Genomic DNA, 26,672 nt, shown 5'->3' on the forward strand with positions numbered 1-26,672 from the left:
GCATTGGGAAGGCCATTATACGATCATCCTTTCCAGTTGTATTGTGCAATTCTATCTGACTGTGCCAATTCGGTACTAAAGCAAAACCATGGGTATAGACATAGACCAGTTGCATATTACTCCTCCAAATTAGATCCAGTAGCTAGGGGACATCCTCTTTGCACTTAAATCTCAACTGCAATCTACAATACTTTACAATCAGCTGCTAATTTGACACTCCAGCAGGAAATTCTAGTGCACAGTTCACATTTGGTATCGGCATTGTTGGGGCAGCTTCAAACCCAATTGTCCAAAATCATGCACCACTTGCCAGAATTGCTTAGCCCTTGTCAGCTGAAATTTACAGGCTTTGGATGGCATCAACCCTTCTAGGCTCAGACTGGTATGCAGGATGGTGAGGGGTCCAGGTGTTCTCATTGTTTCTCTTAAATTGATAAAATGTATAGCAGTTTTGCAAACAAACCCTAAATGCATCATTTCGCTTGGATCGCTGCAAGGGCATTGTACTGCAATGTTGTGTTCTCTTGAACATCTTGCATATTTTTTATTTTCTCTAGACTTTGCATTTCCATGCAGCCTTTCTGTGTCCAAACACACAGATTCTTGAATTTCAGTGTTTATAATCTGGTATGGATTAGATTTTCAGGTCACGAAGCCAAGCACTCTCCAATTACAAATAAATACTCTGCTTGACATTCTCTTCCTGCACCTGTCAGCCTTGTTTTTATCATTGTTTTCTTTAAAAGAAAATCTTTCTGTCAATATGTCCCAATGGAAAAGCACAGTGTAAAATTTGATTAGAAAAACCTAAAGTCAAAAGTAAAAACAAAATACTGGAAACACTTGGTGAAGCAACATCTATAGAAAGAGAAACGCCAACCGCATGCGCGTCAATCTTCAGAGCAGCTGTATGAAACCACAGACTAGTTGCTGAACTTAAGCTATAGAAAGAATAAAGACCTCAGAACTACCAAATGATCTTTATGAGAAGTAGGGTTGGGAGTGGAGGACACGTATTCCCTCACTTCAACTTCTCATAAAATAAAGATCAAACATCAAATGGTAAGTTCTTGTTTAACCTTTCTATTTTATTTCGAAGTCACGTGAGTGACTACGTGAAGACTTCAAAGCTCTGTGGTTTCATGCAGTAACCCAATCTGTGTGTGAAACACTTAAACAGATAAACCATTAATGGTAGAAAAAACATGGGTTATTAATACCATGATGCTAACTTGCATACATGGCCATTGGTCTTAACTGGACCATAGTCTCAATTGACTTTGAGTTAGACAACAACTCATGCAACACCGTGCAGAATTCTACCTGCAAATATCCAGACATATTCAATCAAATTTTATAATTTATTAACATGCACTATATAAGCCTCTTGCTGTATGATGAAAGTGAACTATCCATTCTATTGGCTGCTAATGAGCCCTCAGCAATATCTTGAGACTATTGAATAACAATAAAGAAACTATCTTTCATCTCATAGGTACTAGCAAGCTCAGTGCACGTATACCTAATGACACCCCCAATCTCTTCTCTGGTGGGTATGCTGTCAACTTCAAATGTACGCAATCATGCCCATTTTTCTTATGAGATCATTCCCATAACAAACTACCCTAATGTCAGTTATGACCCAGAGACCGAGCCAGAGATTGAGTAAAGACTGTGTTCTTTGTGCTGAGATCAGTTGCTGAAAGCATAATCATCTTAAAAATACTGCTCCCATTAGGAATACAGTAGAAGAATATTTGCATAATAATTTACTGATATACATTGCACACTACAATGAATGTAGGCTATTAGAGTGGTCATATAAAAGACACCCTGCATAACGTTAGTGAACAGCGGGTGAATAACCAATCATTTATTGTCCCACTTATGGCACTATAGAGAATGACAAAGCAGCACAAGCAATGTCAATTGTGCTATCACATAAACGCTTCTCTAGGCTCAAACTGAAAGCCACACAATCCTGTTACTTCCGTTTAAAAGTAACTCACATATTTTGTACACAAAATTCCCATACAATTGTGCAGAGCTAGCTGCCCGAGAAGACACGCTGCCCCAGCAATCACTCGTGACCGCGTTGCTTCAGCCGCCTTACCATGGCCTGAATGAATAGGCAAAATTGGCACTATTAAATTTCATGTTGCCTCATTCTTAATATCACAAGATGTATCTACTGATAACCCCCAAGAATTATCAGCTGCAAATTTTGCATATTATCTAAAACTCGATGACACAATGCCCTTTGATCTGAGTAGGGCAGCATTGTTATCAAAACACCAGATAATTGGGGCCTCATGTGTATTGCTATTGCAAAGTACACATCTTCAAGATCGATTCTCTGAATCAGTTAAATTGCTGAAAGCCAATCATTCATCTTAAACTGGGTAACTAAACACATGATCAGATTAGCCGAATGCTAACCTGATTCGGCATGCTCCCTGTTTCTGTAATCTTGAGAAGTATCAGAAATATACCCCTCTAGTTCTTGGCCAGACCACTCATCCTCCGATGAGATGCCACTGATTCCACTCGGAACCACCGTTCCTCTATTGACCATACGGACGGAACCTTATGACTAGAGCTGAAAACACAGTCTCCCCTTGATGTGGGAATACGAGTTCCCTGTCAATTTAGCATAATGCAAACCTGAATCAGGAAATGCTTCGCAGTCCTTTGAATGAAACCACTTGTCTGAGTCGCCACAGTGCACAAAACAATCTCTTCGACCCGCCACTCAATCAGGAATACTGGTATTGAGAGCCTACGGATTATTATAAATACATTGTTGATTCACAACATGAACCTGCAGGTCAGATAAAAAATATTATATGCCAGACTAACTTCCTGCTGGTAGCTACCTATCCCAGAGAGGATGGCAATGATGTTTCCAATGAACCGGCAACTTTGCTAACTGAGCAGAAATTTAAACATGTGTTGAAGGAGACTTCAACTACTTCATTCTACTGAGCAGCCTGATAACCTCAATCACAGATGATGAGGCAGTGCTTCCCTGGTCAATATGACCCATATGGCCAGCCAGTTCCATGATGGTCTACCCTGAACCAGGGTAACCAAGCTGTTCCTACTTGGAACTTACAGAGGTTACAATGCAAGGCACCCTGCCAATGTCTCTGCATCAACCTGATCTATCCCAGAGAAAATGAAAAAATACTAGACAGCCCATGCTGCCAGTAAACCCAAACCTGGGCTGACAGACTGCTCCATTGAACCCAGGTCGATTTGCTTGTTGGAGCTTCAGCGAAGTTCCATTTGCAGACCCTGTCTGTCATGCTTGCCATTTCTTCAGCTGGTGTGATGTTAGATAGCTGATGCCGTTGGCCAATTCCTCTTGTAGTGGCTTGCCTGTCCCCAAGGGAACAGCAAATTTAAAGGCAAGAGCAGGCAGCTCTTCCTTATGCGACTCTCATACATCATGCATTAAAGCATGGGATTCAGGCACATACTCATGTTCTGAGTCAGCTCCATACTGATCTCTGACACTCCCGAAGAGTGGGAGTAATAGTGCAACCCTGAACCAGGAGTTGCTACAGGCGTATGACTTGAACTGCCTGTGCATGCCTCCGTAACACGGAGCACATTATTTGGCACCATCTCCAACACTCCTTTCATCCGAGTGGGAGGAATATTGCAACCCTGAACCAGGAGTTGCCACAGGCATATGATTAGAACTGCCTGTACATGCCTCCATAACACGGAGCATATTTCGTGCCACCATTTGATTCATCAGATGTTCCAATTGAGACAAACAGCCAATCACATCTGCCATAGATGTGGGGACAGAATCCCCTTGACCCAAATCGTCTGACAGGACTTGTCTCACAGACTTGGCTTTGACTTTGCCCAAGCTGCTCCCTCTAGGAGCTGAATCGGGACTAGCTGTGCAGATCAGCGCTCTGTCGGTATAAATCATTATTTATTATACTTACCAGATAGGTTGCACCTGCTAGTGACTCTGAGTCCTTGCTCCCTTCTGGAGCCTCAATGGAGTATTTCAGGGAGGAAACAGAGCGCAACCCTGCACCAGGTGTCGCTTCCTCAGGCCTCTGGCCCCCATATGACTTGGATGAGCCGGCATTATAATCGGAGTCACCTCTTCCCGATATTCCCCTAGACAGAGTGGGAGAAATACTGCAACCCTGCCAGGTGTTGTCACAGGCAAATTACTGGAGCCATCTGTAATGCCTCCGGTACATGGAACATAGTTTGTTCATATGATTAAACAGAAGCATAGCCCCATTGGATCAAAGATTCGACTGCTTTACATAGAACATAGAAACATAGAAATTAGGTGCAGGAGTAGGCCATTCGGCCCTTCGAGCCTGCACCGCCATTCAATATGATCATGGCTGATCATCCAACTCAGTATCCCGTACCTGCCTTCTCTCCATACCCTCTGATCCACTTAGCCACAAGGGCCACATTTAACTCCCTCTTAAATATAGCCAATGAACTGGCCTCGACTACCCTCTGTGGCAGAGAGTTCCAGAGTTTCACCACTCTGTGTGAAAAAAGTTCTTCTCATCTCGGTTTTAAAGGATTTCCCCCTTATCCTTAAGCTGTGACCCCTTGTCCTGGACTTCCCCAACATCGGGAGCAACCTTCCTGCATCTAGCCTGTCCAACCCCTTAAGAATTTTGTAAGTTTCTATAAGATCCCCTCTCAATCTCCTAAATTCTAGAGAGTATAAACCAAGTCTATCCAGTCTTTCTTCATAAGACAGTCCTGACATCCCAGGAATCAGTCTGGTGAACCTTCTCTGCACTCCCTCTATGGCAATAATGTCCTTCCTCAGATTTGGAGACCAAAACTGTACGCAATACTCCAGGTGTGGTCTCACCAAGACCGTGTACAACTGCAGTAGAAACTCCCTGCTCCTATACTCAAATCCTTTTGCTATGAAAGCTAACATACCATTCGCTTTCTTCACTGCCTGCTGCACCTGCATGCCTACTTTCAATGACTGGTGTACCATGACACCCAGGTCTCGCTGCATCTCCCCTTTTCCAAGTCGGCCACCATTTAGATAATAGTCTGCTTTCCTGTTTTTGCCACCAAAATGGATAACCTCATATTTATCCAAATTATACTGCATCTGCCAAACATTTGCCCACTCACCCAGCCTATCCAAGTCACCTTGCAGTCTCCTAGCATCCTCCTCACAGCTAACACTGCCCCCCAGCTTAGTGTCATCCGCAAACTTGGAGATATTGCCTTCAATTCCCTCATCCAGATCATTAATATATATTGTAAATAGCTGGGGTCCCAGCACTGAGCCTTGCGGTACCCCACTAGTCACTGCCTGCCATTGTGAAAAGGACCCGTTTACTCCTACTCTTTGCTTCCTGTTTGCCAGCCAGTTCTCTATCCACATCAATACTGAACCCCCAATGCCGTGTGCTTTAAGTTTGTATACTAATCTCTTATGTGGGACCTTGTCGAAAGCCTTCTGGAAGTCCAGATACACCACATCCACTGGTTCTCCCCTATCCACGCTACTAGTTACATCCTCGAAAAATTCTATAAGATTCGTCAGACATGATTTACCTTTTGTAAATCCATGCTGACTTTGTCCAATGATTTCACCACTTTCCAAATGTGCTGCTATCCCATCTTTAATAACTGACTCTAGCAGTTTCCCCACTACCGATGTTAGACTAACTGGTCTGTAATTCCCCGTTTTCTCTCTCCCTCCCTTCTTAAAAAGTGGGGTTACGTTTGCTACCCGCCAATCCTCAGGAACTACTCCAGAATCTAAAGAGTTTTGAAAGATTATTACTAATGCATCCACTATTTCTGGAGCTACTTCCTTAAGTACTCTGGGATGCAGCCTATCCGGCCCTGGGGATTTATCGGCCTTTAATCCATTCAATTTACCCAACACCACTTCCCAGCTAACCTGGATTTCACTCAATTCCTCCAACACCTTTGACCGGTCCCCTGCTATTTCCGGCAGATTATTTATGTCTTCCTTAGTGAAGACGGAACCAAAGTAGTTATTCAATTGGTCCGCCATATCCTTGTTCGCCATGATCAACTCACCTGTTTCTGACTGCAAGGGACCTACATTTGTTTTAACTAATCTCTTTCTTTTCACATATCTATAAAAACTTTTGCAGTCAGTTTTTATGTTCCCTGCCAGTTTTCTTTCATAATCTATTTTTCCTTTCCTAATCAAGCCCTTTGTCCTCCTCTGCTGGTCTCTGAATTTCTCCCAGTCCTCCGGTATGCTGCTTTTTCTGGCTAATTTGTACGCATCATCCTTCGCTTTGATACTATCCCTGATTTCCCTTGTTATCTACGGATGCACTACCTTCCCTGATTTATTCTTTTGCCAAACTGGGATGAACAATTTTTGTAGTTCATCCATGCAGTCTTTAAATGTCTTCCATTGCATATCCACCGTCAACCCTTTTAGAATTAATTGCCAGTCAATCTTGGCCAATTCACGTCTCATACCCTCAAAGTTACCTTTCTTTAAGTTCAGAACCATTGTTTCTGAATTAACAATGTCACTCTCCATCCTAATGAAGAACTCAACCATATTAAGGTCACTCTTGCCCAAGGGGGCACGTACAACAAGACTGCTAACTAACCCTTCCTCATTACTCAATACCCAGTCTAAAATAGCCTGCTCTCTCGTTGGTTCCTCTACATGTTGATTTAGATAACTATCCCGCATACATTCCAAGAAATCCTCTTCCTCAGCACCCCTGCCAATTTGATTCACCCAATCTATATGTAGATTGAAGTCACCCATTATAACTGTTTTGCCTTTGTCGCACGCATTTCTAATTTCCTGTTTGATACCATCTCCAACTTCACTACTACTATTAGGTGGCCTGTACACAACACCCACCGGCGTTTTCTGCCCCTTAGTGTTTCGCAGCTCTACCCATACCGATTCCACATCCTCCAAACTAATGTCCTTCCTTTCCATTGCGTTAATCTCCTCTCTAATCAGCAACGCTACCCCACCTCCTTTTCCTTTCTCTCTATCCCTCCTGATTATTGAATATCCCTGGATGTTCAGCTCCCAGCCTTGGTCACCCTGGAGCCATGTCTCCGTGATCCCAACTATATCATAGTCATTAATAGCTATCTGCACATTCAACTCATCCACCTTATTACGAATGCTCTTTGCATTGAGACAAAGCCTTCAGGCTCGTTTTTACAACACTCTTACCCCTTATACAATTATGTTGAAAAGTGGCCCTTTTTGATTTTTGCCCTAGTTTTGTCTGCCTGCCACTTTTACTTTTCACCTTGCTACCTATTGCTTCTACCCTCATTTTACACCCCTCTGTCTCTACGCTCACACATTTAAGAAACCCTTTCCCTTTAACTCCATCCTCCACTATCCCATTCGACACCCCACCCCCCTTATTCAGTTTAAAACCACCCGTGTAGCAGTGGCAAACCTGCCTGCCAGAATGCTGGTCCCACACCTGTTAAGATGCAATCCGTCCCTTTTGTACAGTTCCCCCTTACCCCAAAACAGATCCCAGTGATCTAAGAATCTAAATCCCTGCCCCGTGCACCAGTTCCTCAGCCACGCGTTCAGGTCCCGTATCTCCCTGTTCCTGCTCTCGCCAGCACAAGGAACTGGAAGCAAACCGGAGATAACAACCCTGGAGGTCCTGCTTTTCAGCATTTTTCCGAGCTCTCTAAAGTCACGCTGCAGAATATTCATCCCCTTCTTTCCGACATCGTTTGTGCCGACATGCACTACCATTTCCGGATGTTCACCTTCGCCCTTGAGGATTTTCTGCACTCTGTCCGTGACATCCTGGATCCTGGCACCAGGAAGGCAGCACACCATCGTCGCATCCCGTCTGTTGCCGCAGAAACCCCTGTCCGTACCTCTCACAATGGAGTCTCCCACTACAATGGCGTTGCCTGCCTTAGGCCTTTTTGGTTCTGGCTCAACAGCCCTATTCGCATCGCAAGCCAGTCCGCCGCTCAATGTAAACACGTCTTCTGTCCCGACAGCTTCTAAGTGGGTGAACCTGTTCACAAAAGGTACAACACCCGGGGACGTTGGCATTCCATGCTTCCCTCCCTTTCTCACTGTCTCCCACCTTCTCTCTTCCAGTACCTTAGGTGTAACAATCGTACTGTAGGACTTGTCGAGGAACGACTCCGTTTCTCGGACGAACCGGAGGTCATCCACTTGCTTCTCCAGTTCCCCAACACGGCCCTTCAGGAGCTCTACCTGGATGCACTTCTCGCATTTGTAGCAGCCAGAGGCACCAGCGGTGTCCTTGACCTCCCACATACTGCAAGCATCGCACTGAATCAGCTTGCCTGACCTCCTTCTTTCGTCTCTACCTCTCAAGCGTATTGCATGGTCTCCTCTCCTCAGCAGCCTCCTCGCCGAAGACTCTCGAGCCAAAGACTCACACTTGTCTCACAGGGCACTTCCCTCACTGCCGCTCCCCAAGAGCAGTCTTGCTTATATTGACTGATAAATTGCCTGATTTACCAATTTACAAACCAAATTCCTCAGTTTTCAACTGTTTTCCCAGCACTGACTCACTTCTCTCCTCCCACTTGGGCTAGAGCCAATCAGTCGTATCTCTTGCTTATCTCCTGCTGCTGTTGCTCCCAAAGCTACAGCAGTTCTGAGTCGATATCCACATGGTTGGGGTCTCTTATGAAAGATCTCCCACAGTCCCCTCTACTGAGCGGAAATGATCATGACGCAACCCTGCACCAGGGATTGCTCCACAGGTGTCTGATAGACACAGCTGAAATAAGGCTTCCCAAGCCAGGAGCTCCTTTCTGGAGCCTCAATGGAGTTATTAGGGGAGGAAATAGAACGCAACCCTGAACCAGGCGTTGCCTCCTCAGGCCTTTGGCTGACTCCTTTGGAGCAGCCGCCCGCTCCAGTGGAGTCCCATTCTGTGCCGTAATGGCAAGTCAAAATTTACTACACCATATAGTGTATGAAAAAAAAAGTCCTATCTGCTGCGATAGTCACAAACGTGACCGAACAGCAACTGCTATAAAAAAACTGCCAGTTCTATTTATAACTGCCCTATAAATAGAGCACACACTATATACTGGTCTACAGCGTATGCTACCTCAGCCAGCAGTATCTATGTTTAAAAATTGGTAGGCGCTATGGCAGCTGAGCTTACCTAGCGTCAGCTACCCTGGCTTCAAAAGCACCGGCTGCTGTTATCTTTAGCAGCGATCGTTAACCTAGCCGCGGCTATATTTAAACTACGCCTGCTGCTAATCTTAGCAGCGAGCTCGCCTAGCCGCGCCGGCAGCCCCAACTCCTAATGGAGCTTCCACAGTGGCCTCAAATCCGGCTGCCTGCTCCGTTTGGAGCTCCAACAGCGGCAACCGCAATATCGAAACCGAGCTCCTATGGAGCCTCCACGGTGGTCCAAATCCGGCCACCTCCATCAGCTACTCCGGGCCCGCTGTCCGCAGCGGCTGCTGAAAATAAAATTAACTTACCTGCAAGAGCAGTTTCGAACTGCTCCGACTCGCACGCCATGCGTCGATGTATTGACGCGCATGTGGCTGGCGGGCTCTTCACGCAGTCGCTCACATGACTTCGAAATAAAATACCCAGGTGGAAGATGAAGTGTTGTTCCTCAAGCTTACAGTAGGTCTTGTTATAAAGTGGAAGAGGCCATGGACAGCTCGGTGTGGAACTGTGATGGGGGGTTAAAATAGCAGGTAATTGGAATCTCAGGGTTGCCCCTGCAAACTGAATGCAGGTGTTCTGTACCACCTGCGAGTGGTTTCTCTAATGTAATGGAGATTAGGTCTCAATGCCCAAATGCAGTACAATGAAGAGAAAGAAGTGTGCCCGAATCATTGGCTCACCTGGTAGGATTAATTGTATCCTGAATGGTGGGAAGGGAAAAGAAGCAAGGGCAATTATTGTATCTCTTACAGTTTCATGGGAAGGAGCCTAAGAAGGGGAGTTTTTGGAGGAACTACATGAGTGGACAAGGGAGCATTTAAGGGAATAGTGCATAGATCTATTCAAGATACAATTTAATTGTCAATGTACCAATTAAGGTACAGTGAAATTTGAAGGTGCAGTGAAACAGCATGGGAACTAAATGTCCACATTGAATGTGATGCCAAGTTAAACTAATCTCCTCTTCCTGCAAGTGAACAATTGCCTCTATTCCCTCTATTCCCTGCCCATCCATGTACAGTGGCTTGCAAAAGTTTTCATACCCCTTGAACTTTTCCACATTTTGTCACGTTACAACCACAAACGTATTTTATTGGGATTTTATGTGATAGACCAACACAAAGTGGTGCATAATTGTGAAGTGGAAGGAAAATGATACATGGTTTTCAAATTTTTTTACAAATAAAAAACTGAAAAGTGTGGCGTGCAAAAGTATCCAGCCCCCCCTGAGTCAATACTTTGTAGAACCACCTTTCGCTGCAATTAAAGCTGCAAGTCTTTTGGGGTATGTCTCTACCAGCTTTGCACATCTAGAGACTGAAATTTTTGCCCATTCTTCTTTGCAAAATAGCTCAAACTCAGTCAGATTGGATGGAGAGCGTCTGTGAACAGCAATTTTCAAGTCTTGCCAGAGATTCTCAATTGGATTTAGGTCTGGACTTTGACTGGGCCATTCTAACACATGAATATGCTTTGATCTAAACCATTCCATTGTAGCTCTGGCTGTATGTTTAGGGTCGTTGTCCTGCTGGAAGGTGAACCTCCGCCCCAGTCTCAAGTCTTTTGCAGACTCTAACAGGTTTTCTTCCAAAATTGCCCTGTATTTGGCTCCATCCATCTTCCCATCAAGTCTGATCAGCTTCCCTGTCCCTGCTGAAGAAAAGCATCCCCACAGCATGATGCTGCCACCACCATGTTTCACAGTGGGGATGGTGTGTTCAGGGTGATATGCAGTGTTAGTTTTCCGCCACACATAGCGTTTTGCATTTAGGCCAAAAACTTCAATTGTGGTCTCATCTGACCAGAGCACCTTCCTCCACATGTTTGCTGTATCCCCCACATGGCTTGTGGCAAACTGCAAACGGGACTTCTTATGGCTTTTTTTCAACAATGGCTTTCTCCTTGCCACTCTTCCATAAAGGCCCGATTTGTGGAGTGCATGACTAATAGTTGTCCTGTGGACAGATTCTCCCACCTGAGCTGTGGATCTCTGCAGCTCCTCCAGAGTTGCCATGTCAGTTTAGGTGGACGGCCATGTCTTGGTAGGTTTGCAGTTGTGCCATACTCTTTCCATTTTCGGATGATGGATTGAACAGTGCTCCGTGAGATGTTCAAAGCTTGGGATATTTTTTTATAACCTAACCCTGCTTTAAACTTCTCCACAACTTCATCCCTGACCTGTCTGGTGTGTTCCTTGGGCTTCGTGATGCTGTTTGTTCACTAATGTTCTCTAACAAACCTCTGAGGCCTTCACAGAACAGCTGTATTTATACTGAGATTAGATTACACACAAGTGGACTCTATTTACTAATTAGGTGACTTCTGAAGGCAATTGGTTGCACTGGATTTTATTTAGGGGTATCAGAGTAAAGGGGGCTGAATACTTTTGCACGCCACACTTTTCAGTTTTTTATTTATAAAAAAATTTGAAAACCATGTATCATTTTTCTTCCACTTCACAATTATGCGCCACTTTGTGTTGATCTATCACATAAAATCCCAATAAAATACATTTACGTTTGTGGTTGTAACGTGACAAAATGTGGAAAGGTTCAAGGGGTATGAATACTTTTGCAAGCCACTGTACCTATCCAAAAGCCTCTTAAATGTCACTATTAAATCTGCCTCCACCCTGGCAACACAAATTATCTCTTTTTTATTTTTTTTAAATAATTGTATTTATTAGAAGTAAAGTACATTACATTAATACAAGCCAAATATAATTTATTAGATTTCTTGTACCACTTCATTTTTTAAGCTTTAAAAAGAGAAAAAAGTAAAGAAAGTGAGAAAGAGTTGTGATTGTGTGAAAAAGTGATCAAGAAAAAACCCATTACGCGAAGAGTTAGAGAAAAAAGTTAAGAAATAGGCCGTAGAAAAGAAAAAAGAGAAAAAGAAACAAAAGCTCTATTAAGAAGACAGAGCAGAAAGGGATATACCAACTTCGTATTTTTCATTCCCCCTTACCAGATCCTGAAACCATTTCTTTTCAGAGTACTGTTGCACCTTATACTTATAGTAAGTCGATAAATGCAGACCACGTCTTTTGGAAGTGGTCTGATTTGCCTGCAAGAAGGAGTCTCATAGCTCTTTGAAGGGAAAGTGAAGATAAGAAATTGCAAAGGGTGATCTATTGAAGTAGGTGGCCGGCAGGATGGAAAGAGGATAAGGGGACTTCATCCCTACTCTTTGTCACCTGACTATCAATCAATTTTCTATCCAAGTCAGTACCCTACTCCCCCAATACCATGTGCTCTAATTTTGCCCACTAATTTCCTATGTGGGACCTTATCAATGGCTTTCTGAAAGTCCAGGTACACTACATCCACTGGCTCTCCCTTGTTCATTTTCCGAGTTACAACCTCAAAAAAATCCAGAAGATTAGTCAAGCATGATTTCCCCTTCCTAAATCCATGCTGAATCGGACCGATCCTGTTACTGCTATCCAAATGTGCCGCTATTTCATCTTTTATGATTGACTCCAGCATCTTCCCCACCACCGATGTCAGGCTAACTGGTCTATAATTCCCTGCTTTCTCTCTCCCGCCTTTCTTAAATTTGAAGAGAGCACAGCCAACAGAACCAGATGAGTTTAACGGGAGTCCTTGTGCAGGGTCAGGGAGCATAGGAATCAAGGCCCTGGCAAGTGGATAGGAAACACAGGGATGACATTGAATGCTTGGTGAGCACAGCAAACATCTTCTGTTGAGCCAGATACCAAAACGTTGGGATATCCGAATAGTTGGATAGCGAATTAGTGGTAATGTATTTCAGAGGTTAATTCTCAATTCTGGGATTTAAACATTTTGAAAAAATCTCTATGTGTGTATTTTTAATAAACCTTTCTGCCTCTAGAATAGTGTGCAAATTATGTACCTTTGCTTGCATAGTTGGCACAATTCAGGAACTGGTGATTTGAATCAATTGCAACAGACTGTCAAGTAATATTTGACAATTGTGAATATCTGTTGGCCATTCCTATGCATAAATAAAGCGTTGATTTTATGATGCTTCGATAACAACTGCAGTGTGAATGCATTTGAATTAACATGAAAGGAAATAAATTACTGGGCGCTGTTGCCTATCCTGCCAGCTGGTTACAGTTGAGCTGGAAGCAATTATCAAAATGGGTGAGATGGGAAGATATTTTCTTTTTCACATTGAGTTTAACCTGGGATATTCGTAGGTGAATTTTGTGAATGGTCATCAACAATTCTGCTAATCTCCACAATATCTTGTGGGCTAATAAGAAAATGGGGCGATGAAGTCGCTGTATTCAAGAAGAATGATCATGTAGTGCTCAGCGGAACTTTTCTTTGGCAGTGTGGTAGAAGTCATGATTTTCCTCCATGATTCCCACTGTCCAGATGGGCCACATTCTGGGTCTGAAGAAGGATCCCGACCCAAAGCGTTGTCTGTCAATTTCTCTCCACAGATGTTACCTGGCCTGTTGAGTTGAGTGTAGTTTAGTTTAGTTTAGAGATACAGCGCAGAAACAGGCCATTTGGCCCACCGTCCGCACTGACCCATACAGTCGCACTATCTTATACACTAGGGACAATTTACAATCTTTACCGAAGCCAATTAACCTGCAAACCTGTACGTCTTTGGAGCCTTCAGAGGAAACTGGAATACCTGGGGAAAACCCACTCTGTCATCTGTAGTCAGACTCAAACCCGGGTTTCTGGCACTGTAAGGCAGTAACTCTACCGCTGCGCCACCGTTTCACCCTACAACTGTTTGTTTCTTTTTGTTCAAGTTTCCAGCATCTGCAGTCTCTTGTGTCTCCTCTGGACGACATCATTTTGCAGGGTGCATTCTCTAGAGATTTCCAGAAGTTATTTCCTTCACCAATGTCATTGGTTTTAAGCTGATTGTACAGATTTCTTTGAAGTGATTGTCCTTGGCCATAACACCGTGATGGTGCTTCCCTGAGGCTCTGTTTTGGATTTGCCTCGAATATACGGAAAAGCAAGTTAGGAACAAGCTCAGCTACTTTGTTGTAATTGAAAGATGATTGAAGGTGATTTTTTGTTGGTGCAGCATTAAATGGGTAGTGGCATTTTCCAGTTTTACAAAACTATTTAACTTGATTGGTCATGGAAAAAAATATACATAGCAATTATAAAACGTCTAGTTGCATTGAATAACTGAGTTGTATTTTTGTTACACCAGAGGTTCCTTTTTCGGCTACCAGCCTAGTTTCTCCTCTTTTTAGAGATGGTTGACGTCACATTTGTTCAATGATATTCTGTTATCATCATATTGGCTATCATAATGTCAATCAGGTTTTGTTGTGCCAATTTATCTTTTTTGACCATGGTCTTTTGTTGTTTAGAAATACCTCTAGTCTTTGTCTTCTTAAAATCAATATTTGTGTGTGTGTTTTAAGTTAAAGGTTCTCAAACTATCACATGCATTATCCTGGGTGTATGCAAGAAATCTGCAAGATTATGGAGATGAGTTGTGTGGGTGTTCAGAGTGAGAATAATGGAGATAATTTGAGGTGATTGAGCTAATAATATTTGCATTTTAAGGGTCACAATATTAAATGATTGATGAAGTTTGCCAGCAACTGGCGGAACCTGAAAAGAATATACCACATGAAAAAGTTTGTAATATCTGTGCCAAGACATCCTTTTGTTAATAATAAACAGAAACCACAGGCATTTATAGTTCATTTGTTCCTGGAATATGAAACCAAAAGTCAAGAGTGTTTTATTGTCATATGTCCCAGGAAGAACAATGACATTCTTACTTGTTGCAACACAACAGAATATGTAAACATAGTACACTGGAAATAATATAATAAATGAGAGAAAAATGTCTGTCTGTCTCGTCCCGTCCCGTCCCGTCCCGTCCCGTCCCGTCCCGTCTGTCTGTCTGTCCTGACTTGTGGCTGCCAGCCTTTGATTCGTTGCTACGCCAACACCAGATGCAGAAACGCCCAGATTTCTTCCATTTCGGGAGAGATTTCACTTTTCATTCCAAGTATCCACTCCTGATTAAATTTTGTCGTGTTTATGTACACATTTTTAATAAAATCCTTCTCTCCCCCCCCCCCCAAGAAAAAAAAAACTGCTTCTCACCCATAGAATGTTGGTGAACGTTCCATCGTGTGATGTCACAATGCCCAATGCTCACAGATGTCCAATCGGAATGGATCAATTTACATATGCCTTTGCAGCAGCCCCAACCCCTCCCCCCCGCCCCCGCAGCCTGTGTCGAAGCGCGTCATCACGTGTGTGGGAATAGAGAAAGAGGATTGGGGGTGAAAGGGAATGGGGAACAGATGGACTGTCCCTACCCCTCCCCCTTCCACTCTCCCTCCCCACTATTTCCCCTCTCTCCCCCCACCCCTCTCCCCCTCCCTCCACACTCTTACCCCTCCCTCCCCAACCCCATCCCCCCCCTCCCCCACCTCTCTCCCCTCCCCCATCCCTCTCTCCCCCTCTCCATCTCCCTCTCCTCACCCCTCTCCATCTCCCTCTCCTCACCCCTCTCCCTCTCCCACCCCCATCCCTCTCTCCCCCACCCCCCTTCTCTCTCCCCCTTCCCTCCCCCACCACTTCCCTCTCTCCCCCACCCCCCCCCCCCTTCCCCCCACCCCTTTCCCTCCCCCACCCCTTTCCCTCTCTCCCCCACCCCCTTCCCCCACCCCTCTCCCCCTCCCTCCACACTCTTACCCCTACCTTCTCCCTCCTCCCCTCCCTCCCCATCCCTCCCTCCCCTCCCCCACACCTCTCTCCCCTCCCCATCCCTCTCTCCCCCTCCCCACACCTCTCTCCTTCACCTCTCCATCTCCCTCTCCTCACCCCTCTCCCTCTCCCACCCCCATCCCTCTCTCCCCCACCCCCCTTCCCTCTCCCCCTTCCTTCTCTCCCTCACCCCCTTCCGTCCACCACCCCTTTCCCTCTCTCCCCCACCCCCTCCCCACTCTTCCCCCTCCATCCACACTCTTGCTCCTCTACCCCCTACCCATCTCTCTCCTCTCCTCTCCTCGCCTCCCTCCCCCTCCCCCTCCCTCCCCACTCTTCCACCTCTCCCCCTTACCCCACCCCTCTCCCTCCCCCACCTCTCTCTCCCCTTCCCTTCCCACTCGCTCCCCTCTCTCCCTCACCCCTTCCCCTCTGTCCCTCTTCCACCACGCCCTCTACCCCTCTCCCCCTCCCTCTCTCCCACTCCCCACTCTCCTCTCCCTTCCCATCCCCCTCTCACTCCCCCTACCCTACTCTGCACTCCCTCCCAAATCTCTCCCATTTCCTCCTCCCCCTCTCCCCTCCCTCCCCTCTTCTCACCCTCCCCTCTCCCCACCTCGTCTCCCCCTCCCCCCCTCCGCCCACCTGTGTGTTTGGGGGGTGGTTAGTGTGAGTGTGATGCCGCGGCCCCCCCCCCCCTGCAAACGCGCGTTGGGGAAACAGACCCAACGGGTCTGCACTTGGTCTAGTATTTTATAAATATATATGTATACGTAAGTCAAGTCAAGTCAAGTCAAGTTTATTTGTCACATACACATACGAGATGTGCAGTGAAATGAAAGTGGTAATGCTCGCGGACTTTTGTGCAAAAGACAAACAACCAAACAAACTATAAACACAATCATAACACACATATTCTTTTACATAATAAATAATGGAAGGAAAAACGTTCAGTAGAGTTAGTCCCTGGTGAGATAGGCGTTTACAGTCCGAATGGCCTCTGGGAAGAAACTCCTTCTCAACCTCTCCGTTCTCACCGTATGGCAACGGAGGCGTTTGCCTGACCGTAGCAGCTGGAACAGTCCGTTGCAGGGGTGGAAGGGGTCTCTCATGATATTGTTGGCTCTGGAGTTGCACCTCCTGATGTATAGTTCCTGCAGGGGGGCAAGTGAAGTTCCCATAGTGCGTTCGGCCGAACGCACTATTCTCTGCAGAGCCTTCTTGTCCTTGGCAGAGCAATTCCCAAACCAGATGGTAATGTTCCCGGACAAGATGCTTTCCACCGCCGCTGCGTAGAAGCACTGGAGGATCCTCGGAGACACTCTGAATTTCCTCAATTGCCTGAGGTGGTAAAGGCGCTGCCTTGCCTTACTCACGAGTGCTGAGGCGTGTGATGCCCATATCCTCGGAGATGTGGACTCCCAGATATTTAAAACAGTGTGTGTGTGTGTATATATGTATATGTATATCTGTATGCGTATATATGTGTGTATATATGTGTATATATATGTATGTTTGTATATATGTTTGTATGTATGGATATATGTATGTATATATGTATGTGTGTGCATGTATGTATATGTATATATATATGTATGTATATGTATGTATGTATGTGTGTATATATGTGTGTATATATGTATGTATATATGTGTGCATGTATGTATATATGTATGTACAATAGTGCAATAATAACAATACATACATATATATGTATGTTTATGTATATATGTATGTATGGATATGTATATATGTATGTGTATATATATGTATATATGTATGTATGTATGTGTATATATATGTATGTATATATGTATGTATATATGTATGTGTATGTATATATGTATGTGTATGTATATGTATATATGTATGTATATGTGTATATATATATGTATATGTGTATATGTATGTGTATATATATGTATATATGTATGTGTATGTATATATATATGTGTATATGTATGTGTGTGTATATATGTATGTATGTGTGTGTATATATGTATGTATGTGTGTGTATATATGTATGTGTGTGTGTATATATGTGTGTGTATATATGTGTGTGTGTGTATGTATATGTGTACATGTGTATATATGCATGTGTGTATGTATATAAGTATATATATGTGTGAGTATGTATGTTTATATATATATGTATATGTGTATGTATGTATATGTGTGTATGTGTATGTATGTGTGTGTGTGTGTGTGTGTGTATGTGTGTATGTATGTATGCATATGTGCGCACACACATACACACACACACACACACACACTAATAGTGCAATAATAATAATACTAGTAGTCTATTGTAGTTGAAAGCTTATTTGAGATGGTAGTGTTCATTAGCCTGATGGCTGTAGGGAAGCTGTTCTTGAATCTGGACATTACAGTTTTCAGGCTTCTGTACCATGTTACCGATGTCAAGAGGGAAATGAGTGTGTGGCCAGGATGATGCTGGTTGCCTTTTTGAGGCAGTGACTCTGGAAAATCCCTTTGATGGTGGGGAGATCAGAACCGGTGAAGGACTGGGCAGTGTTCACAACTTTTTGCAGTCTTTTACGCTCCCGGGCAAAAATACACCAGTTTGCAAATAACGAAAACATGTAATGTTCACTGCAGTACTGTATCATAACAATTTTAGGAATCACACAGCATGGAGAAAGGCTTTTTGGCCCATCTTGCCCATGCAAACCAAGATGCCCCTTCTATACTGGACCCACCTGCCTATGTTTGGCCTATGTCCATCCAAACCTTTCCTATTTATGTACCTGTCCAATTGTCTTTTAAACGTTGTTGTAGTACTTGGCTCAATTCCCCCTCTGACAGCTTGTTCTATATACCCCCATTTCAAAAAGAACGCTAAGGTTTTAATTTAAAACGTTACCCCTCACCTTAAACCTATGTCCTCTGGTTCTTGATTCCCCCACGCTGTGTAAAAGACTCTGCGCATCTACCCTATCTATTCCCCTCATGATCTTATACACCTCGATAAAATCATCCCTCATCCTCCTATGCTCCGAGGAATAGATTCCCAGCCTACCCAGCATCTCCCTTTAGCTCAGGCCCCCAAGTCCTGGCAACATCCTTGTCAATCTTCTCTGCACTCTTTCCAGCTTAATAACATGTTTCCTGTAGCAGGGTGACCAGAACTAAACATAATACTTCAAATGTGTAGGAAGGAACTACATATGCTGATTTAAATCAAAGTTAGATGCAAAAAGCTGGAGTAACTCAGCGGGACAGGCAGCATCTCTGGAGAGAAGGTATGACGTTTCAGGTGGAGACCCTTCTTCAGATCCTTTTTCAATATTTCAAATGTGGCCTCACCAATGTCTTGTACAATTAGTAGACAACTATTAAACATGTTATTTTTAAGTTCATAATTTAATGTTGTGATGTAAATACCATTCGATTCAATTTGCAATATGTTAGGGGGGAAATCTAGAATTATTTGTCAAGCTCTGTTGAATTTCAAGGCATTCCTGTGGCCTGTTTGATTATTCTATCCAACGCTGTCTCAAATAACAGACTCAAAATGCATATCTTGTCTTGCAATCCATCTACCAATTATACACTCAATATTGTGCAGTCATAAAAGGAATGTCTGATATGTGATATGTCTTCATAGCAAATGTTATGCACTTGATGTAGTTAAATGTTTTTCAATGGATTCAACATATTGATCAAGTGGGAGAAGGGGGCTAAGAATTTGCAAAGAATCTGATAGTTGCAATGTGTTGCTTTGAATGGTTTTACTGAATGGTTTTACTATTTCTGGATTTACTGGCCAATTGGGCTGAGTGTACTTCAGAAGACCTGCATGATTGAATTTATTTAAGAGGACACTGCAACCGTGACCTTTGGGAAAGTCTGCAATTGCTTGAATGATAAATATAATGTATATGGGCAAAGATGCCACTGATTTAATAATTCCCCACTGAACACCTGGACACTTTATCAGGACTCAGGAACATCATGTTCCACTATTTAAAAACAACTTGTCAGAAATGCAAGAAAGTGCGTAGGAAGGAATTGCAGATGCTGGTTTGTACCGAAGATGGGCAAGGTTTAAAGATGTTGTTATTAAAGTGATTAGCAGGAGCTTGTTGCTGCAATTGGTTTCATGATGTAATCAGATCAAAATAAGTAGGAATAATATGCTTTGGTTCAACCCCATCAGTCTGTCCTCTTAAATCTTGCATATACCTTTCTGAATCTGGACTCGTATCGCCTTCTGTTCAGCCATTACTATCAATCAGCTTCAACCTTTAGACAGAACCATGCCCGCCCTTTTGCTGCTACAATCAACACTGTTGTTTATCCATCATCGAAATAGGGGACACCTTGAATTTTCAGCACTCATAAACTGTAGTGAAGAAATGACAGTGCAGAAATCATAGCATTAGAAACTACAATCAAGTAGTTACTATTTTTCTCTTCGTGAATCTCCCACATGCGGTCTCATGCTGCTAGACAGGTGCTAGTTGTGCAGGACTCTCACAGGTTCCAAAATCCAGAATAAGCCAAACACAAACAGCAGGGATCTGATCAGCTTTCATTGATCTCTGCTGATATATCTAGGGTTTCATAAGGTGGAATTCTAGGGAGTTATAATGGTTGTTTGTGATTGTACAATGTGAATTTCCAAGGGTGTTTTACACAATGTAAGAGAGTTATAGTTGTTATCTTTGAACTACATAAATCTGGGGTCAGCAGCTAGGGTTGCCAACTGTCCCGTATTAGCCGGGACATCCCGTTTATATTGGGCTAAATTGGTTTGTCCCATACAGGACCGCCCTTGTCCCGTATTTGACTGCTACTACTCGAGTAGAGGGGACTGTCGGGTCGGAGCACCACGTCCGGCCCCGCCTCACCCGTCCCGACGTAATGCAGCCCATGGAGTGCAGCAGCAGCGCCTCGCCCATGGCCCCGTCGGTTGGACCTTCGCTTACCACCGACACCACCACCCCTCCTTCTCATGGCCGATCATCGGTTCATGAGTTGGATGGGATGCTGGACTTTGCATGCAGCAAAACCCAAAGCCCAGCCGGCGGGTCAGCTGAGGAGTTTTAAGGAGGCGCAAAGACCGGCACCTGGACCAAAAATCCTCAGCTGGCCTGCCGGCTGGGCTTTGTGTGCAGTCCAGCACGCGGGCCAACTCATCATTCACCCAGCCATGGCCTAGATGGTCAACGAATTGCCGTCGGGAATTTGTCACTTATTTTGACCTTTTGTCCCTTATTTGGGAGTGAGAAGGTTGGCAATCCAATCAGCAGCTAAAATGTAGGTTTGTGCCAATTAAGTTTTCTTGCCTGGAAGGATGAAATATGGATGATGTTGATCCTGTAGGATTAAACAGGGGATGCCTAGTTCCTTGCAAGAGTATTCTATGTCTGGGGAAGATGGGGGTTGGAGGGAAAATGAGATTAACATCTAGATGTCAGCAAAATACAATTGTTGAGAGAATTAAATGCAAAATCTAATTAAAATGCAAAGTAAGATTTGTATTAAAACTACATATTATTCAGGAATCAAGTGCATGATCCTTGTAATAAGTGAGAATTGTTGCTTGTGTTTTGCAGGTTGGCCATGGATACCCATCGTAGTTTTTGGATATTTTTACTGCTACAGCCAAGTAGGAATTGAATATGACCGAGTCAAAAAATAAATGTTCTGGTTATTCTGATATTTCCATTATGAAATCAAAATTGTAGTTGTAACTATGTTTTGTTTTAGTTTAAATTTTAAAGTACACATTTCTTATAATTAACATTTTGGTTATATTCGCATCTCTCTGTTTGATGTACATTTGAATAAAGTTTTATTCAGTACAGAGAGTATAAACCATTTGATATTTGTAGAATGCTTTTGTGCTCTTTTTTAAAATAACTTTTAAAATAGATATTGAAATGATCTTTTAAAATATTTTATTTGATGCTTTCAATTATTTAGGTATCTACATGGCACTCCATCGCATAATATTTTAAGAATATAAGTGAACAAGAGGAATGTCATACAAACTGTTCCATACATTTTACGAATGTGTGCATCTTTCTAACTCAATACACTAATTTATTTGTGGAGGATTAGGTTTGTGTACACACTGTGAGCTACTTTGTGAGACCCAATTTGGATTAGACATGTGCTTTGTATAGCTAAAGATTAATACAGGTTAGTGGATATGTTAAATCAGAGAAACAGTATCTGATTACACAATCTCAAAGAAGATTTGAGGGGTGAAATTATTATTATTTTTTAAATCTATTGGAATTAACCTGATAAACATGTGGTGCAGTATTGAAATTTCACACCAAAAGTGGGTCAACAGTACCGTTATGCTTCGTTATATTTTTTCATTTCACAACAGAAAAATCAGATGTGTTGAGTAATTCTAATTGATCAGGCAGTAAGTATTCTGCTAGGGCTGATTCTCACAAGAATGAGTTGACTCATGCTGGAGCCAGCCCACCAGCCTGGGCACAGCCTGCAGTCCCCACCTTCTTCAACTTGTTTTTCAGGAGTGGAAATTAAAAACTGCAGGTACAGAATATCTGAAATAAGAACCAAAAATGGCAGAAACAGCAGGCCAGGTAGAATCTGTGAAAAGAAAAAGAGATGACATGTTTGGCTGAAGATCCTTTGTCAGAACTGAGAAAGAGAGAACATTAATTGGTGTAGGAAGGAACTGCAGATGCTGGTTTACACCGAAGATGCTGGAGTAACTCAGCAGGACAGGCAGCATCTCTGGAGAAAAGGAATGGGTGACATTTAACATTAAAACTAACATTAGTTAGTTTTAAATGGCAGAGGGGATAGGGAAGGAATGGATAGGACAAATACAGTGTCCCTGTGACTCTTGTCGGGTGAGGCCATGGTTGCCAGGGTGATAAGCTGTAGATGAAACATTTAAAAGACATGTGGACGTACAGTGATTCTTAAACTATTTCAGTGTCATTCACCCTTGAGTCTTTATCACAAAATTCCATTCACCCTCGACTAAATTTCCTTATGTTTTTTGTTAATTTTCATCTTACTCTCCCTTGTGTATAATTTTATATATAAATTATTTTGTGACATGAGCAAAAAACATAAATTAACTAATTTCTTAAGTGTTTATTTTATTCACCTTTTTGAACATCCTAAAAATATGTAAAGACAACTAGGAGTGGAAAAAGAAAAGTTTAATTTCCACTGGTTGAAAAATCATTCTATTAGAATGATTAAAAAAAACATTCCAACGTCCAATCACTGGGCTTCAGCCTCATCCTACCCTTTCGGGCTTTGATTACTACAGTTTTTTTAATGGAAAACTAGTTCAAAATATAGCTAGAATTCATGTTGCTTGATGCAAATAAGTGCTGGTAGATTGAAGTACAGTAAATATATATATAGAATATATATATTCTAGCAGAAAATAATTGGCAACACAAAGTAAAGTTACAGTTCAACAGTTGCCTCCGGCGATCCTCCAGTGTTGCCATTTATAGATTTATGATCCCACTAGCTCGTCTGGTCTTCCCTAAAAGGTTATATTACAGTAAATTTGGGAAATATCCTGCTACTTTGAAATGAGAAAACCAGAGGTAGAGAGAAAAAAAACATATCAAATTTCCAGCTCCACTGCCATTAAAACCCAATAAGAGCTTACTAACCACTTTAATGGCAATGCCTTTTTTAAGTGTAGAAAAAAATATATAAATATCTGAATAAATTAAGTCATTCACCCCAAAATAATTTCATTCGGCCTTGGGTGAACCATTCACCAGTTTAAGAAGCACTGGTTTAGAGGGATATGGGCCAAATGCAGGCAGGTGGGATTAGCATAAATGGGGCATCTTGGTTGGCACGGAGAGGTTGGACCAAAGGGCCTGTGTCCCTGCTGTATAACTTTATGAAGTCACCCGGTTGAGTAATAGGATCACCACACCCCTTTCAAATGACTGTTGAGGGCTGAATATGAAGTGCATCTGAACACATTTCATGTTGGTGTTCTGCCATGAATCCTTGGGTGTTCTGCCATGAATCCTAGGACAGGAGCTGTGGTGGAATGAGAGGTCAGGTACACAATGACCTGACTTCCAGTACTTTTCAGACCTCTGTCTGGCTGAGTATAGGTGAAAGTGCAAGCATACTAAATGGTAACCATGTGAAATCTGATGGTACCCTGCAGAAATATAGTCAGTCAGTCAGCTCATGGTGGCCCATTTTGTTCTGATAACATAAAGGATAGGAACTTACTGTGAGAATTAAACTACTCAGCATTGACCACCTCATATTTCTTCCTATATGCACCACCAAGTGCAATATTTCTGCACAAATATGGAAGTTCCACATTTACTGACAACTCTTCCTCTTCTCATGGGTGCCAGTGACAAAGCTTGAACTTGTTACAGTTCATCACCTAGGGGGGTGAATCTGCATGTTGAACCTACACTAAATCAGACTAGATGCAGGAATAACAGGTCCACATTTTCCTAAGATATGCTGGCAGCTCCTTTTGTAATCATCTGGAAGTTTGGACCTAATATCTTCCAGTTTCCCAGTATCTATGCTGATAAATGTCCCTGATGGACTCAGTGACCTCATTCATTTCATGGAAGGTGATGAATGATGCGTTTCAGGTAATTTACATTTAATGGAATTATCTGAGTTAATTGTTCTAAATACTTTAAATTAAGTACTTTCTAATATTATTAAATTTGAGTATTACTGCGGGACAAACTAAAGTGAATTGGTTTTAACTAGGTTTTCAATACGTGTGAATGTCAGGGAGCTTTTATCCTGTATGTTCAAAGCTGTTGATTGTTTTGACAGTCAGGGGTTTTAGGCTGGAGCTTAATAGACCAATTGGTTTTCATATTTTTGCTGAGAGGGACTGGCCATATTGCAGACCTGGCCATTAGGGAAAATGATAAAACTGGATGCCTCCCAATTTCCATGGAATTTTATAAAATTGTTATAAGTAGTGCAATGATGAATTTGACCTTCAATGGGTTCTGAATATGTTTGATAATTTCAGGATCTCAGACTTTCACCAAGAACGTAGTCATCAGGTTAGGCAGTTACAAAGCCTGGGGCTATGTCCTGGCTGGTTGTCAAAGTCCGTTTTGTAAGTGAGGCTCCTTTGTACCCAGCCATAATGCAGAGCCTTGTCCTTATTAACTGAACATCTTTGGAAACAAGTGAATACCGACATATCGGGAAAAGATAAATCTCACTTCTGTCACAGTTCAGCAACAAGTGTGGGCACCTTGTTGTTTCAGTACTATGTATTAGTAAGAAAACATTTGAACTTTAGTTTTTTTCTAATTTTGATTGTACCAAGAATTACTTTTTGCATTCTTTTCTTTCTCTTTCTCTTTCTACATTCGCTGCTTTATACACAATTTGTGTATATGATTTAGTTACATGGACAGGCCAGAATAACTTCAACCCTCAGATTTGCCCCAAAATGTAATATTTAAAGTTAAAAATATTGATAAAAGTAAAATCCCATCCAGGATCAGCCCATTTACTGTTTATAATTTCTGTATAAATACCCTCTGGTTATTGGAATTTCAGCAGAAGTCTGGTAATATTGTAAACAGAGTTTCTGGTATACATAACACTGAAGGAAATAATTATACAGTTGCTCACTGAAAAAAAACATAATTCCAAGAATAATGTATAATATACTTTAGTTTTCTTTGAAGATTGCTGTTGATTTCTTATATATTTCTCTCTCTCTCTCTCTCTCTGTCCTGCTCTTTATGTAACACTTTGTGTTCATACATGTTATTGTAAAGTGCTTAGCCAAAAAATTGTACAGTACCTAAATGATTGTGCTTTGCAAAATAATAATTTTAGTTTAACTAAGGCTATGTTGGTATCATGTGCTGTTAGATTGGAAAGAAAATGTGCCTTGCTCGTAGCCCAGGCAGCAGCATCGACAGTGTGTTATTTGAAGCACTCTCAATGAGATGAGCTGATGAGTCTTGAATTTTTGGTAGTCTATAGATGTATCTTTAAACCTACCTGTCAACAAGAGCCAATCCCATCACCTTATCATTTACCCAAATTCCACCCCCCTACCCCCACACCCTCAGCTGCCCCAGTTACCCAATTCCCTTCCCCTCATCCTCGACCCCTCATCACTCTTCCAGTCTTCCCTACTCTGGGTCCCCCAATTTCATTTACACTCCATCCCACTGCACCCCCTTGCATCCACTGTCCCTCCGTTTCTACATTTTGCACCCTGCATTTCCCTTCTTATCAGTTCCCACCATTTACACCCTTTCATCATCTCCTGCTTTCACTCTCCTCTTCCCTCACCTGTCTCATCTGCCAATCAACCCCTTCTTACCTGAATCCACATATCACTTACCATCCCTTCCCCTAACCTCTTCCCACCAGCTACCTCTCCTCTACAACAACAGTCTGAAGAAGGGTCCTGACCCAAAATACGTCTCCTTTTCCCTCCACAGATGCTACTTAACCCACCCAATAAGTTCCTCAAAAATGAAGTTACAAGATGGGACACTTTTTGCACTCCCTCCCCTGTTCCTCACCTTTCAACCCATCAACAACTGCACCCAATAAATCATTCTTCACCTTTTCTGCCACCTTTAATGGGATCCCACCACCAGTCACATCTTCCTCTCCCCACCGTTTTCCATAGAACCACTTGCTCTGCAACTGCTTGGTTCCCTCATCCTTTTCCACCAACCCACCACTCCTCCCCCCGGGCACTTTATCCTGGAATCGCAGTGGATGTAACACCTGCCCTTACATTC

General features: G+C 42.8%; 1 protein-coding gene across 3 annotated transcripts in view; it reads left to right on the forward strand.

Moving 5' to 3' along the window:
* Positions 1-21,738, forward strand: part of hhat (hedgehog acyltransferase) — a 183,076-nt gene extending 161,338 nt beyond the window's left edge. For 2 of the 3 annotated variants that reach the window (XM_033025615.1, XM_033025616.1), the window contains one exon: positions 21,483-21,738. In XM_033025615.1, coding sequence (XP_032881506.1) covers positions 21,483-21,568 — 86 coding nt within the window. In that variant the 3' untranslated portion in view covers positions 21,569-21,738. The remainder of the gene's footprint in view (positions 1-21,482) is intronic. The other variant, XR_004412871.1, reaches the window with a different exon arrangement.
* Positions 21,739-26,672: the final 4,934 nt, after the last annotated feature.

The sequence above is a fragment of the Amblyraja radiata genome, chromosome 8 (assembly GCF_010909765.2).
Source record: "Amblyraja radiata isolate CabotCenter1 chromosome 8, sAmbRad1.1.pri, whole genome shotgun sequence".
Taxonomy (NCBI): Eukaryota; Metazoa; Chordata; class Chondrichthyes; order Rajiformes; family Rajidae; genus Amblyraja; species Amblyraja radiata.